This window comes from Procambarus clarkii, chromosome 75 (genome assembly GCF_040958095.1).
Source record: "Procambarus clarkii isolate CNS0578487 chromosome 75, FALCON_Pclarkii_2.0, whole genome shotgun sequence".
NCBI classification, from domain to species: domain Eukaryota; kingdom Metazoa; phylum Arthropoda; class Malacostraca; order Decapoda; family Cambaridae; genus Procambarus; species Procambarus clarkii.
Genome location: NC_091224.1, coordinates 23742803 through 23758573, shown reverse-complemented (window position 1 = coordinate 23758573; position 15771 = coordinate 23742803). Strand labels below are relative to the sequence as shown.

The following is a 15771-nucleotide window of genomic DNA, read 5'->3' as shown; positions in this document are numbered from 1 at the left end:
ATCTCTCAGAGAGAGAGAGAGAGAGAGAGAGAGAGAGAGAGAGAGAGAGAGAGAGAGAGAGAGAGAGAGAGAGAGAGAGAGAGAGAGAGAGAGAGAGAGAGAGAGAGAGAATGAGAAGGACTCTCCCACTCAACACAATAGGATAATTAAGATGGTTTCTTCTCATAAGTATCCATAAATCTTTGGATTCTAACGAGTTTCAACTGTCGTCTCAGGGTCGTTAGGGAACACTTCCGCCAACGACCCTCCAGCTGGTTACTATTCCTGGTAATCGATTTAACAATCAGTATTATAACCTGTGACTTGTCGACTCTCGGCTGGTGGAGCCCATCTAGTGCGCTATTGGTCCATGTGGAGCCCTCTTGGTTGGCTATTGGTCGAGATGGAGCCAACCTGGTGTGCTATTGGTCGAGATGGAACCAACCTGGTGTGCTATTGGTCGAGACGGGGCCAACCTGGTGTGCTATTGGTCGAGACGGGGCCAACCTGGTGTGCTATTGGTCGGGACGGAGCCAAGCTGGTGTGCTATTGGTCGAGACGGAGCCAACCTTGTGTGCTATTGGTCGAGACGGGGCCAACCTTGTGTGCTATTGGTCGAGACGGGGCCAACCTGGTGTGCTATTGGTCGAGACGGAGCCAACCTGGTGTGCTATTGGTCGAGACGGAGCCAACCTGGTGTGCTATTGGTCGAGACGGAGCCAACCTGGTGTGCTATTGGTCGAGACGGAGCCAAGCTGGTGTGCTATTGGTCGAGACGGAGCCAAGCTGGTACGCTACTGGTCGAAGTCTGACCTATAGCTGGCCGAGGTAATATACAAAGTTGGTATCTCACAGGAAGGCGCAATAGGACCAACTACACGACCTCGTAGTGTCGACCCAGCCTATAACTGGTAGACACGTAGCCGAGCTCTTGCGCGACTGGTCGATAAGACCATTAACACCTCCGTACCGCAGATACCAACCGGATTTGCTGGGGGGTTGAATATAGGGCTCCGGTAACGCGTGATTGACACCCGTACTATCTTGAGGTTATCTTGAGATGATTTCGGGGCTTTTTAGTGTCCCCGCGGCCCGGTCCTCGACCAGGCCTCCACCCCCAGGAAGCAGCCCATGACAGCTGACTAACACCCAGGCACCTATTTTACTGCTAGGTAACAGGGACATAGGGTGAAACTCTGCCCATTGTTTCTCGCCGGCGCCTGGGATCGAACCACAGGATCACAAGTCCAGCGTGCTGTCCGCTCGGCCGACCGGCTCCCTACCAGTGTTTTGACGGAACCCATGAGACTGGTTCACCGTAGTTCCGGCTAAGGATATAACCGGTTCGGCCGGGCAGGTAACTGGCGGTGCAGTATTTACCAGTCGACATGTGGGGTAGCTAGAGCACGCAAGGACACGGTAAATAACTTCAACGCAAGACACACGCAGCGTTCATATACATTTATCAAACTCTTCTTCTGACTTGATATTGTTACAGCGGCGATACGCCAATGTACTTATTTTCCCAAGTGGGTTAAGATGTATTTTCTGGCAAGTGGGTTGAGATTACCACCATAGGTATGGTCGACTACCTTACTGGTTGCTGGAGAAGCACTTCACGTTCAATTAAATTTGTTAAAATTAATATTAATCTGTTTCATATATAAGTTGGAATATCAGCGGTGAACGTGAGACTTGTGGATAGAGCTTGGTTAATGGTACGTGGATAGAGCTTAGTTAATGGTACGTGGATAGAGCTTGGTTAATGGTATGGGGATCAAGCTTCGGCAATGTTAAATGGTAATGCCCAGGTACCCGGCAGTGACTGGACCGGCAATGCCCAGGTACCCGGCAGTGACTGGACCGGCAATGCCCAGGTACCCGGCAGTGACTGGACCGGCAATGCCCAGGTACCCGGCAGTGACTAGACCCGAGACCAGTCACAGAGAGAGAGTCTCTCTCTCTCTCTCTCTCTAATTACAGGTAAGGCTGACGAAAGGCCCGCGGTGCCCCTTCCTCAGCTGACCTCTCATTACCCTCTCACACACCTGCCTCCCACACCTGTAATTAACCCGTCAGCGAGACCCCGGCCCACTGCCTCAGGGTTCCACCCGGCCGCTGGCCACAGTCCTCTCGCTCTCCCTTCACCTCTAGTAAATCCCAGAAAAAATTGGGCTAAATTCATTTAAACCAAAAAAATACAAAAAAAAAGATACAACTACAGTAAATAATTATACAACAAAAATTATACTACATAATATATCTTAGCATAATTGTATAGTATAACATATAATGCAATTTAATGGAACAATATAATGCACCGTAGCAATCATTACAGCAACATAATGGATCATTGCAACAGCTTGAACAAAAACATTGCAAGAACAGCATGAAACAACAAGGACAATAACAACAACACAAGAGGACCAAGCCAAGTGGCGGACACGTGAGTCATGCAACTTCAGGTGGGCCCCTCCACGACCTGCAACTTCAGGTGGGCCCCCCCAGCACGACCTGCAACTTCAGGTGGGCCTCCTCCTCCACGACCTGCAACTTCAGGTGGGGCCCCCCCTCCACGACCTGCAACTTCAGGTGGGCCCCCCCCCGCACGACCTGCAACTTCAGGTGGGCCCCCCTCCTCCACGACCTGCAACTTCAGATGGGACCCCCTCCACGACCTGCAACTTCAGGTGGGCCCCCCCCCCTCCACGACCTGCAACTTCAGGTGGGGCCCCCCCCCGCACGACCTGCAACTTCAGGTGGGCCCCCTCCTCCACGACCTGCAACTTCAGATGGGACCCCCTCCACGACCTGCAACTTCAGGTGGGCCCCCTCCTCCACGACCTGCAACTTCAGGTGCCCCCCTCTCCGTGAGTGGGCTATCGCTCATTACCATCCACTCACTAACGAGGGATTGTTTGTGGTGAGTAACGACCCCTAACGACCATTCCCACGGCGCTCCAGACGACCATCACACAGCGAAAATTTACGAGCCGAGACTCTTGTGTCTTTGTAATGGTTGGACGCTTGTTCCATTGCGTGGTGTGTGTGTGTCAGTGTCTTGAGTCCTCCTCCTCCTCCTGTCTTCTCAGAATCACCTCGTAACATGCAGGTAGTTGGGTAGTTAACGACCCAAGGACAGGTTCCTCTTGTTACCACTATGATGACTTGGTATAACAGTCACCCATTAAAGCTTAATTTGTGAGCTTGCAAGATGGACCTCTAAATTGCTCATGTACTTGCCTATATGTACTTGTCTATATGTACTTGCCTATCAGAGAATACGGGGAAGCGAGGTCTAGCTCTTCGTGCCCCGCCTATTGGTCTTGCTGAACCTGTTGGACTATAATTTAACTATTCTGAACTTCTCTGTCGAATCTGGCCTTAAAGTTGTGGCTGGAGGTGGCTTCCACAACGTCTTCCGGTGCATTCCACTTTATAAGTATTATTATAAATGTATCAATATATAGCTATTATTTGCATGATTATTGATTTACTAGAAATAATTAATAATACTGATTAACAATATTTTCATCGACATTATGATTCAAAATGTTAAATATTTTATATTGTACATTACACTAGGAGGGGAACCCGGCCGGCGGTGCCCGGGCTAGTCTCTCTCTTCCCCCTAAACCCCTTATTAACCCTCCCCCTTTCCCCTCCCCTCTCCCCCCACTCTTCTCTCTCATCTTCCTCATTTTCCCCACCTCCTTCCCCCACTCCCCCTTCTCCCAGAAAATATATTATTAAGAACGAGTAAAAACTGAGATAGTCTAGGAAATTGTATTATGTCAAACTCTACGTTAGTCACACGCCATATTTCACACTTCACTCCATGAAAATCGCCTGGGAAGGAGGGGTTTATAATTGATATTTCGTAAAGCATTTTACCGACCCCCCCGACCAACCTATGTCAGTCCCGCACCCCAGACTTTTCCCCCCCTGCAAAATTGGGTGAGGCTATCCTTAAGCATCTGGTCTCCAACCTTGAAAAGACAGACAGACAGGCAGACTAATAGTATAGATTACTGGTATACTGCTCAACTGCTGGCACTTATGTGGCACCTATATACACACTTGTGACCTCCTCACACACACACACACACACACACACACACACACACACACACACACACACACTTATGACCAGGACTCTCACACTTGCGGCATTACCATAGCAACCAGCTACGCCGTCAAAACAGGTAAACAAAGTTAAAAAAATAAAAAAAAATAACACGTGGGCACTGCGCAATTTCACTCCAATTTGTCGGAAGCAAATTCCATTTTGGCAATTTACTCTGAGATGACAACAGCGCAGCAGTACGCTACGAGGGGGAGTGATACAGTCCTTTCCGGGAACAAGATGACGACCATTGGAAGTGGTTAAACATGAATACTTGTGGTTCACGAAGCCTCGAATCCGATAGTTCGTAGCGCAGAGGTTATGACAGACAGAGAAGGGGGACTGAATCCCCCCCGCCCCTCACACTCTATATATATACCCTCTCGACGGCAGTTTTCACGTTCTGTAAACGTTGGAAAACAATTGGGTTCTTGGAAACCATCTCTTCAACACCAGGAATTGTTGGAGGAGCCAGAGTCCCCCCTCCCTCCCCCCCTCCCTTCCCCCCCTTCTATTCCCCACGACCCCCCCCCTCCCCACGTCATCCTCGTATACTAACCAAACATATGCGCTTCGTCCTCCTCCCTTGTCACCGCTTGCATACACACACCAAACTCGAACGTCAAGTTGAAAAACCGCGCTAGATACAATAGGCTTGGAGGCAGGACCAAGAGCTAGAGACCTCACTCCCGTGTAGTTTCTATTAGGGGAATAATCCCCCCATTCTTTACCTTGCACCCCCTCACACACGCCCCCTCCTCTCCTGCTATTACTGAAGTACTCAAGAGTGTGCGGACCAGCACAGTCCCCCCTCCAGTGTGGCGGGAGGTCCTCTGGTCAGGCCTCGGCCGTACCCCTGGGACACGCCACAGACCCAGGTGTGTAGCGTACCCCTGGGCACGCCACAGACCCAGGTGTGTGGCGTACCCCTGGGCACGCCACTGACCCAGGTGTGTAGCGTACCCCTGGGACACGCCACAGACCCAGGTGTGTAGAGCGTGAGGGGAAAGGCAGCTATAAGAGTCTGAGAGCGCCCATAACAGCAGGACACCCTCATAAAGACTGTGAAGCAGTATCCTCCCCCACGATAACAGCTTGATGGTTAAATGCAACCTCAGAACACTGGGAAAAAAAAAAGAAAAAATTGTACCACTTACGGGCTATTCATGCCCGTGCCACCTCTTGGGTGGCTTAATCTTTATCAATCAATCAATCATAACAGCATTACGGGTTATTCATGCCCGTGCCACCTCCTGGTTGGCTTAATCTTACTCATAACGCCAACACTAACACCAGAGACACACACAAACAGGGCGCCATCAGCGGCATGTGGTACGTTTATGAACCTAAATCAGGAAGGCTCTTTCACGACAATCTGCACGGCCTATACTGGCATGTGCAGCGGCGGCCTGGAGTCGTCTCGTTAAGCACAAAACCAAAATTGAAAAAAGGTACAAATGTTTGCAGTGTTAAAGCCAGAAGAGCTAAGCGATGAGGACAGGTTCAGGGAACTAGAACTCAACCCTTGAGAGAAAATCAGAGGGGGGACATGATCGTAACATACAAAATACTGATAGGGAATTTACTATGTAGACAAAGAGCCTTTTTAAAGTGAGAGAAAGTAGAACTGCTGGAACGGCAGCAGCGACAGTAACAGGAACGGCAGCAGCGACAGTAACAGGAACAGCAGTAGCAGGAACGGCAGTAACAGGATACGAGGGCGTCCGGCCTGTCAATATGAGTGTTGTGACGTCAAAGAGAAAATAGCGGACTATCGAGCAAGACCCGGAGGGGGGGAGGGGGGAAGCACTCCATATGGCACAACAACTGTGGTTTGTGTGGTGGTTGTTTGTGGTGGTGTGTGTGTGGTGTGTGTGTGGTTGTGTTTTGTGTGGTGGTGTGTGGTTTGTGTGGCAGGTTGCTGTTTGTGGTGGTGGTGACGAGAGTTGTGGTGGTGGTAGGGTGTGGTAGTTGTGGTGGTGGTAGGTTGTGGTGGTAGTTGTGGTGGTGGTAGGTTGTGGCCAGGGTTGTCAACCTTGCGACCGAGGTACACAAGAGAGCCGGTATACCTGGACCCAGTACCCAAACACAACCACATATGACCGTCACTTCACGATAGGTTCGCCTCACAGAGACAAATACCTTAGTTACCCCGAAACTCCTCAATATCACCAACATAGAAAATGTAACGCAGATTATTTACATTACCTCACATTGCAAGATAATGAAATGTTGATTACATTACCTGAAAGAAATTGGAATATTGAAAATGAGGACGTAACAGTCCCACGTGTTCAAAATACGTTGTTTTTAACATTAAACGTGTGATCGACGTTAAACCAACGTAATGTTAAATCAACTAGAGATCAAAGCAGCATCAACATATCCCAGTGAGACCAGTATTGAAAAGCAACGCCAATTCATCAATGTCGATTTAACATCACTTGGACGGGTCCCCCTAGAGGACGGGTTGGAGGCTAATGGCTAAAGGTACTGTCTCATTCATCATAAAGTTTACATACTGCTGACCTGCTGATTGCACTGAATGTGATTTGAGCATCAGATCACCTGGTTCAGGCTCATTTCCAAACTATTTTTAACAATAAATATTTCACAATTTTGATCTACATAATTGATTTGATACGCTGCCCCTTAGCGCAGTTTTGGCACCATTGCTTATGGCATGTCCAGTCTAACGTTTAAATATTTTGAGCGATGACTAGGCCGGTCATCGGAGTCTGTCGGCCGAGCGGACAGCACGCTGGACTTGTGATCCTGTGGTCCTGGGTTCGATCCCAGGCGCCGGCGAGAAACAATGAGCAGAGTTTCTTTCACCCTATGCCCCTGTTACCTAGCAGTAAAATAGGTACCTGGGTGTTAGTCAGCTGTCACGGGCTGCTTCCTGGGGGTGGAGGCCTGGTCGAGGACCGGGCCGCGGGGACACTAAAAGCCCCGAAATCATCTCAAGATAGGCTAGGAGTCTAAAGGACACCATTGCCACAATACAGTTTAACATGCGGTACATAGTTCACACCGGCCCCGCTATTGATTTTGGAAAAAACGTGTTTAGAAGCAAAACTCCAACCCGGATGGGGGTTACCTTGAGGTTATCTTGAGATGATTTCGGGGCTTTCAGTGTTCCCGCGGCCCGGTCCTCGACCAGGCCTCCACCCCTAGGAAGCAGCCCGTGACAGCTGACTAACACCCAGGTACCTATTTTACTGCTAGGTAACAGGGGCATAGGGTGAAAGAAACTCTGCCCATTGTTTCTCGCCGGCGCCTGGGATCGAACCCAGGACCACAGGATCACAAGTCCCGCGTGCTGTCCGCTCGGCCGACCGGCTCCCCCTATGTTTGTTGACCCCCGAGGGATCAACGGTGATTCAATATTGCAAAAGATGCCATTGTTGAGAGTGAAGATGCAATCACATACATCTTGACCATTTTCTCTGCTTACAAGTAAGCTTACCAAGGTCAGCATTCCGTAGCTGTCACAGCCATACAAGCCCAGACATGACTAACCCTCCACCAAGCATCAAAATGACCAAACTCACTATCTTTTGTTCCGACTTTCACGGGTCTGATGCACGAGAATATCAACAAATAGTACGCCTTTGAGGATACATTTTGCTCAAAATTCTAACCGTAATACTTGACTGGCATCTTTAATCCCAGTAAATCAAGTTTAAGGCGTCGATAAAGCGACTCTTGCGACTTAAAATCTACTTGAAGACATTTGCCAGGATTCAAGGTAGGAATACTCACCAGGGCGCAGACCTTCATGACGTGGATGTTGCTGCGTTCGTAGTCCAGCTGGCCTTGAAGCACCACCTCCCCCCTGAAGCTGTCAGCAGAGTACAGACGGGACGACATCTTGAAGATCTCCGCCGAGGGCCCCTAGAGAGAGGTCCACAGGTAAGAACACGGGCGGAAAGAATGATGCGACTGACCTAAACTTCGGCTACCTAATGGGTAAGAATGGGATTGTGGGTTCTGCCTTGGGGCCTTCCCAACACCAGCGGTGCACAGCAGGACATCTGGATGTGTTACCTATTGCTCAGCATGGGTAAGTAGTGCGTCTCTGGTAATGCATAGCACGAGAGTTCGATCCCAATGCATTGCTGCAATCTTTTTCACACTGTATCTTACTCTATTGTGAAAGCTTTTGTGTTTTACTGAATATGATCGAAAAAAAGTTATAATATAGCACAAATCTTCTGTACAATTATCATGTTCTTCACTTGCGAAGGAATTTGAAACATTAAGACGTTCAATATAATAAATTTTATTTTGCCCGATGCATATCACTGAAGGATGTGTTTTGATGAAGCTCTCCACAGAATCTGCAGAGGCAAAGCACACAGGCTGAGGCTAGGTGGGAGTGGGGAAGGTAGGTGTTACAGAATCTATGTCGGGGTGGTGTAGACTTAGAGAAAAGCAAGGTGTACCTAGGTGTCGATAGTTGGACCAACCTCTTCCCCCTAGACCACACCTACACTGCCCAATTAACCACTGTAATTCCCCCTCAAATTACTTTGATCTACCCGGTGAATATAATGTACTCCCAGCCACTGTGGACTTACGGGCTTACCAAAGTCCGTGCTATATGGACATTTCGTTCCGAGTAGCTGAAGCTTACACAACAATAACACTATGTATCCCCTGCCTCTGGAGGTGCTGGGGAGCGCTTCAACGAAACATGTCCTTCAGTGATAGCGTCAGGTCATATAAAATTTAAAATGAACTTTGGAAAGTTTATTTTTCAAATTCCTCTCTTCTTCCCCAATCTCAATATCTCCTTCCCATTTTTCAGTTTTGTTATTACTCTTATTGTAACCCTTCCCCTATTACTCTCTTCTCCCCCCCCCTCCCCCCCCGACCCGGGACACGAGTTACCACAACACATTGATCCACCATCACCCCCCCCCCAGAGACCCAGTTGGTACACCTTTGTAACAGCCGACCGTCGCTGTGTACACACACAGCCAATCACCTAATTGTGCTTGCGGGCGTCGTAGTACCCAGCGGGCCCTGCCTCTCAACTGTCACTCAACTGGTGTGCCCAATACACACCTGTAGCCAGGAACGTCACACACACACACACACACACACACACACACACACACACACACACACACACACACACACACACACACACACACACACACACACACACACACACACACCTGCACATTCCCCCGGATCCTCGCTACGACAAATAGTGAATATTTAATCCACTCCAGCCACTGCACCTCGCCTGGATTACAAGCGTAAGCGATCATTACAGCCTTGTGGCAATGCGTTTATTATTCCTGAAGGTTTCTCTGCCCATCTATCTTCTTAATCCTACCTTCTTATGTTTCCTACCTTCCCTCCCTCCCTCCCTCCCTACCTACCTACCTTCCCTCCCTCCCTCCCTCCCTCCCTCCCTACCTACCTACCTTCCCTCCCTCCCTCCCTCCCTACCTACCTACCTTCCCTCCCTCCCTCCCTACCTACCTACCTACCTACCTTCCCTACCCTCCCTCCCTACCTACCTACCTTCCCTACCCTCCCTCCCTCCCTACCTACCTACCTACCTTCCCTACCCTCCCTCCCTCCGTCCGTGCTGGAGCCGGGGCATGTCACAACGCCTCAAGGCGCCACCTGCAGGCGACGGTAATCACAGCGAGTCCTTGAATCCTGAGGGAGTGTAATTGTACTAGCGTGACTACTGCAGCTTTTGTCCTCTCCTCTTACTCCACGGGTGGGGGGTTACTCTTGCACTCGAGGGGGACCTCCACACTCCCAGGGGTTACTCTGCCACTCGAGGGGGACCTCCACACTCCCAGGGGTTACTCTGCCACTCGAGGGGGAGCTCCACACCCCCAGGGGTTACTCTGGCACTCGAGGGGGATCTCCACACTCCCAGGGGTTACTCTGCCACCCGAGGAGGAGCTCCACACCCCCAGGGGTTACTCTGCCACCCGAGGAGGAGCTCCACACCCCCAGGGGTTACTCTGGCACTCAAGGGGGAGCTCCACACCCCCTGGGGTTACTCTTGCACTCGAGGGGGAGCTCCACACCCCCTGGGGTTACTCTTGCACTCGAGGGGGAGCTCCACACCCCCAGGGGTTACTCTTGCACTCAAGGGGGAGCTCCACACCCTCTGGGGGACCTTATATTAATCCTGATAAAGTTATTATTATATGTAGTGGCCTTAACACTTGAGCACTAAATATATGATATATCTACAACCACCTCAACAAATAATAATATTACATTCACTTACACCAGCAAGAAAATAAAGGTCCTCAAAAGAAAACGACAAAACTCCACTTAAACCCAAAAGTTTTCCCAGGCCATAAACTTGGGAATGGCCCAAAACAAAAGCGAATCTCTAGAATAAATCAGGAGTAAAAACCTCCATCACATGACTATAGATTAAAGGGACGGCCCGGGGGGGGGGGGGGGCGGCGGTCCGTGTTCATGACCGTTAAGTTTGGATGATCTTCGTATCGGTCCCGAATATTATCGTTCTTAAGTGGGATGGTCCGGTGGTTACACCATTGGGTGGAGGGCTCCGGGGGCGTCGAGGCCTAGTCTGGCTTGTAGGCAAGCCTATTCTGGTTTACTGCCCTAGCCTGGCCTAGCCAAGCCTAGCCTTGCCTGGCCTAGCCTAGCATAGCTTTGTCTGACCTTGCCTAACCAGAATATTAAGTCTTACAGCCCTGTCAACGTGTGAATTATGCAATTATATTAGTGACAAAGATTTGGTGGGGGTAGGTGGTGGTGGTGCTGGTGGTTGGGTAGGGGGGTCGCGGTTGGTGGTGGTGGTGGTAGTAACGGTTGATAACGATGGTCTCGTAACCACCTCTCCAAACAGTTAATGAGCACTACCCCATTATCATCTCACTATAGGCCTATATAGGTCATAACGACCAAACCTCCATAACAACCTCTGACAACTAGAACCCCAAGCCTAAGATTCTATTCACTAGGGGGGGAAGAACCAGGGACTAGGCTCCACCAAGCATTTACTCACCAGCTTATAAACCTATAAATCTGTTCTCTATCTTTGGCGGCTTTGTTTACATAAGTTATTTTTTTTGAGCTCCCAAGCACTACAGAAGGCTGTTGTTTATAACAATTTATTGAAAAAGTTTCGCTCCTCGTAACTTCCCAATAAATTATTATCAAAAAACAGCCTCACTGTGCTTCGGAGCTCAAAATACTTATGTAAACAAAGCCGGCAAAGATTGAGAAAAGATGAAGCGGTTTCTAAGTACACGAGTAAATACTTGTCGAGTCCTGGGGCCAGATTCACGAAAGCACTTACGCAAGCACTTGAGAACGTGTACATCTTTCCTCAATCTTTAACGGCTTTGATTACAATTATTAAACAGTTTACAAGCATGAAAACTTCCCATTCAACTGTTGTTATGTTATAAACAGCCTCCTGGTGCTTCGGAGCTCATTAACTGTTTAATAATTGGAAACAAAGCCGCCAAAAATTGAGAAAAGATGTCCAGGTTCGTAAGTGCTTGTAAGTGCTTTCGTGAATCTGGCTCCTGGTGCTAGAGGTGGAGTACCACTCAGACGTAGTACGCGTCCAGCAGGAAGTAAGAGAGAGTCGAGCAATAATTCCACCCGCCGGGCGCCATATTGGTATCCCGCACGGAACATTCAAACATTCCTCAGCTGGGTTTGACACAGCACCGCTCCTGTGCCAGGTAAGTCCACTACGGGCTCACCATAGCCCGTGCTACTTGCTCCCGCTCCTGTGCCAGGTAAGTTATGGGCTCACCATAGCCCGTGCTACTTGGAACTTGTTCCGAGTAGCTGAATCTATAACAACAACAACTCAGCTGGGCCCGAGGCGTCGTCGTCGTCTCGTGACGTCACTGAAGACACGTCTGACGCCATGACTGGGGCCCGTGACGCTATAGTTGGAATAGTGTCGTCACAGCCGGGATCGTGACATATAGCTGCACTTCGCGGGCGTTTTAGCTGTGATGGTCTCGCCATGACTACGCTTGTGACGCAGTTACTGAGCCTCGTGACGCATTAACTACGCTTGTGACGCATTAACTACGCTTGTGACGCAGTTACCGAGGTTCGTGACGCATTAATTACGCTTGTGACGCAGTTACTGAGCCTCGTGACGCATTAACTACGCATGTGACGCAGTTTTACGTCACCCAGTGAACAATGTACGCATGGCCGACGTATGCAGTACTCAAGATCAATTATTCGGGGGGGGGGGGGGAATAGGGGTATTAGTCCTATGGAGGGTTGAAGCTTAAGCAAATTATGTTTGTTCACGACTCTCAATCGGGGATCCGGGTCGATTCCCAGGCCGGGCATCTTTCTTTTCACCTAATGCCGCTGTTCACCTAGCAGTAAGTAAGTACCTGGTAATAACACTTTGAGTTAGGCAACTGTTGTGGGCTGGGTGGAGATGGGTCAGTAGTTCGACCTACGGGGGGGGGAGGGGACCTCGATATACAAGCTTAAAGTGTATATACACACAGGCTTTCTGTCCCAAAAATTATACCAACCAACCGAAGAAAATCTATATCAAACACTAAATTTCCTTCATATACCAAGGAATATAAGCAGACATACTCGTAAACGGCTCATACTGCAAATATAACCACAACATACTGCAAAATAGTCCCCCACAAATACACGGGCATACTCACGGGCATACTCACACTATACATAACATTACCGTAGAGTATGGTGACCACGTGTGTATAGTGTTGACACATAATTAGGCATCAGGAGGATCGGAAACCTTGTTCCGGCATGAACTTGTACAATACACAATCTTAGTTTGGTCAGGTTAAGTGTACGTCAGGTCAAATTAAGTGTACGAGGTCAGGTTAAGTGTACGCCAGGTCTGGTTAAGTGTACGCCAGGTCTGGTTAAGTGTACGCCAGGTCTGGTTAAGTGTACGCCAGGTCTGGTTAAGTGTACGCCAGGTCAGGTTAAGTGTACGCCAGGTCAGGTTAAGTGTACGCCAGGTCAGGTTAAGTGTACGCAAGGTCAGGTTAAGTGTACGCCAGGTCAGGTTAAGTGTACGTCAGGTCAAATTAAGTGTACGTCAGGTCAAATTAAGTGTACGAGGTCAGGTTAAGTGTACGCCAGGTCAGGTTAAGTGTACGTCAGGTCAGGTTAAGGCTGGGTCGATACCTACGTCTAGTGTGTTTAAAGACTAGCAATGACGTAGAAGGGAACATACTATAACCAGGTCTTAGACCCGTCTCCCAGACGTTGAAACGTACCGCTTCTGCCACTGGCGGTCGAAACTGCTTCATTTTGCCCCTTGTACTTCATGGTCACCCACGATCCCTACACTCCTGGATAGTCAGTAGTCTCTCCCAGCCTCCACGAGTCGTGTGGTGACAGGCTGGAGCCATTGCTAGGGAGATTCCTAGCTCTTTAACCCCCAGCTGATAAATGTAAACAAATCCCTAGTGATAGATCCGGGCTCTCTGGCCCCCTCCCCGGGGGAGCGGGGCGACGAAGGCTGCTCAACTGATCGTACTTCCAGGAATTTTTTTCTGATTATTTTGTGACATAGATATAATTTACGGTAAGGTGTAGTTTATAGTATAAATGCTATTTACACTATAAATTTACAATGCAAAGTTTATATCGAGTTATCTTTTAATTAAATGATAGCAACGGTTGGATGTTTAGGGCTGAAATTGTCTGAAGGGGTCTTTACTAGCCTGACGTACGATACCCCGCATTGTAATTAATACATTTTTTTATATAATGATGTTCTTTAAATAGTTTTACAAAACTAGTGTTAAGCAGTAATTATCTTACCTTTTTTGTGATATAAGGGAGACAGATCCTAACAGTTCTATTAACAAATTATGTAAAGCCTCGCATGTTTTGAAGATGGCATTAGTGAATAACGACTCCTAATATTTTGATTAAGTATGGCCGCTCATATTATTGATTCTCAAGAGTTGATTAGCAAGCAGTGAGCCATCCCCACGTGTGTCTACACAATATGACTGTCTCAGGAACCCTGCCTAAGGCGTATATGAAATGAAAAACGATCCTAAAAACGCATTCGTCAATATAAACGGACTTTACATTTAAAAAACATTTTTTTAATACAAATTATTATTATTATTATTATTATTATTATTATTATTATTATTATTATTCACACAAAATTTCACTAACGTGATGTATATAAATGAATATTATACTTGAGGAAGTTATAGAGTATAGGCTGTACTCACCTAGGTGTGCTTGCGGGGGTTGAGCTTTGGCTCTTTGGTCCCGTCTCTCAACTGTCACTCAATTGTAAATGGTTGCGGGCTCGAGTAGCACTTGGGCGAGGCATTTACGGAAATGCATTTCGAACAGAGGAACAGAATGAACAACAGAAAAATGTTCGCCTGCTGTTCGAAATCCCACCTCCTTAAATGCTTGACCCACGTACTGGAAATACTAATAATTGCCAACACAACTTAAACACTCAAGCTAACCTACACCGCATTTTAAATCAAACATTAAACAGCAAGTATTAGTAATTTAAGTAAGATAAAAAAAGTTTTTTAATGTACCAGGACGTATCTAGGCCTGACAGCTGGTTGAAATTAATACTATAAAACAGCGTAATCCAAACACCTTACCTAACCTTACCTAGGCCTAGCGTAACCTTACCTTACCTACGCCTAGGCTAACCTAACCTTACCTAGGCTAACCTAACCTTACTTAAGCCTAGCCTAACCTTACCTACGCCTAGCCTAACCTTACCTAAGCCTAGCCTAACCTAACCTACATCTAGCTTAACCTTACCTAAGCCTAGCCTAACCTAACTTTACCTAACCTAACCAAAGTCGACGTAACCAAAACATCCTATGGAGTATGATCACTGGTAAATATTGGCATATATCCTATTATCGGCATAAACAAGAATTGTGGTATAACCACCGAGACATAACCATCAATGGGGGTATAACCACAAATGGTCGTATGTATTACCCACTAATGGGAGTATACCCACTAATGGGAGTATACCCCACTAATTGTGGTATATCCACTAATGGAGGTATAACCACTAATGAGTGTATATTCACTCGTTGGTATACATGGTCCTGGTGAGAGTAATGTTGGTATAGCGACGTGTGGTTATGATCGGCTCCCCGGCCTGGTATATTGCTGCTATACTGGAGGTATACTCGTCACGGGGGGGGGGGGAAGGAGGGGGAGGGGGTATACTACATGTGCATGTGCGTGTGTGTGCGTGAGAGACCACGATATATATACTGAAGGTGCTTATAAATTGTCGAAAGGCTAAGTGGGATGTAGTGGAGAGTAGCAAGAGAGCCTTCTCCTATTCCATTCCGCTCCTCTCTATCCAGAATGAACTTGAAATATATCAGTAGTTCCTCCTTGAGAAGCACACAATCATGTTAGAGATCATCAGGTCGTCGGCTGATATACCTTTCTCATATCCACCTCTCCTTCACCACCCTTCCACCGCCTCTCCACGGCTTCTACTACCCCTCCTCTCCCTCTTACAATCCCCCCCCCCAGTTAGGAGCCCGGAGCACGCTCCTCCCCCGTCAAAAACCTCAATTAGAGAAATATTGTTCTCGGGACTCTATTGGCTGTGCTCCAACCAATAGGAGTCCCCCAATCCACAAGCCCCG

The 15771-nt window shown here is 48.1% G+C and overlaps 1 protein-coding gene across 4 annotated transcripts in view; it reads right to left on the bottom strand.

Annotated features, from left to right (window-relative positions):
* The window catches only part of LOC123771692 (cadherin-86C), a 129566-nt gene that overhangs the window by 40654 nt on the left and 73141 nt on the right, over window positions 1-15771 (bottom strand). For 3 of the 4 annotated variants that reach the window (XM_069313353.1, XM_069313355.1, XM_069313354.1), the window contains one exon: window positions 7871-8002. In XM_069313353.1, coding sequence (XP_069169454.1) covers window positions 7871-8002 — 132 coding nt within the window. Of the gene's footprint in view, window positions 1-7870; window positions 8003-13374; window positions 13573-15771 lie in introns of those variants that run through there. The other variant, XM_069313356.1, reaches the window with a different exon arrangement.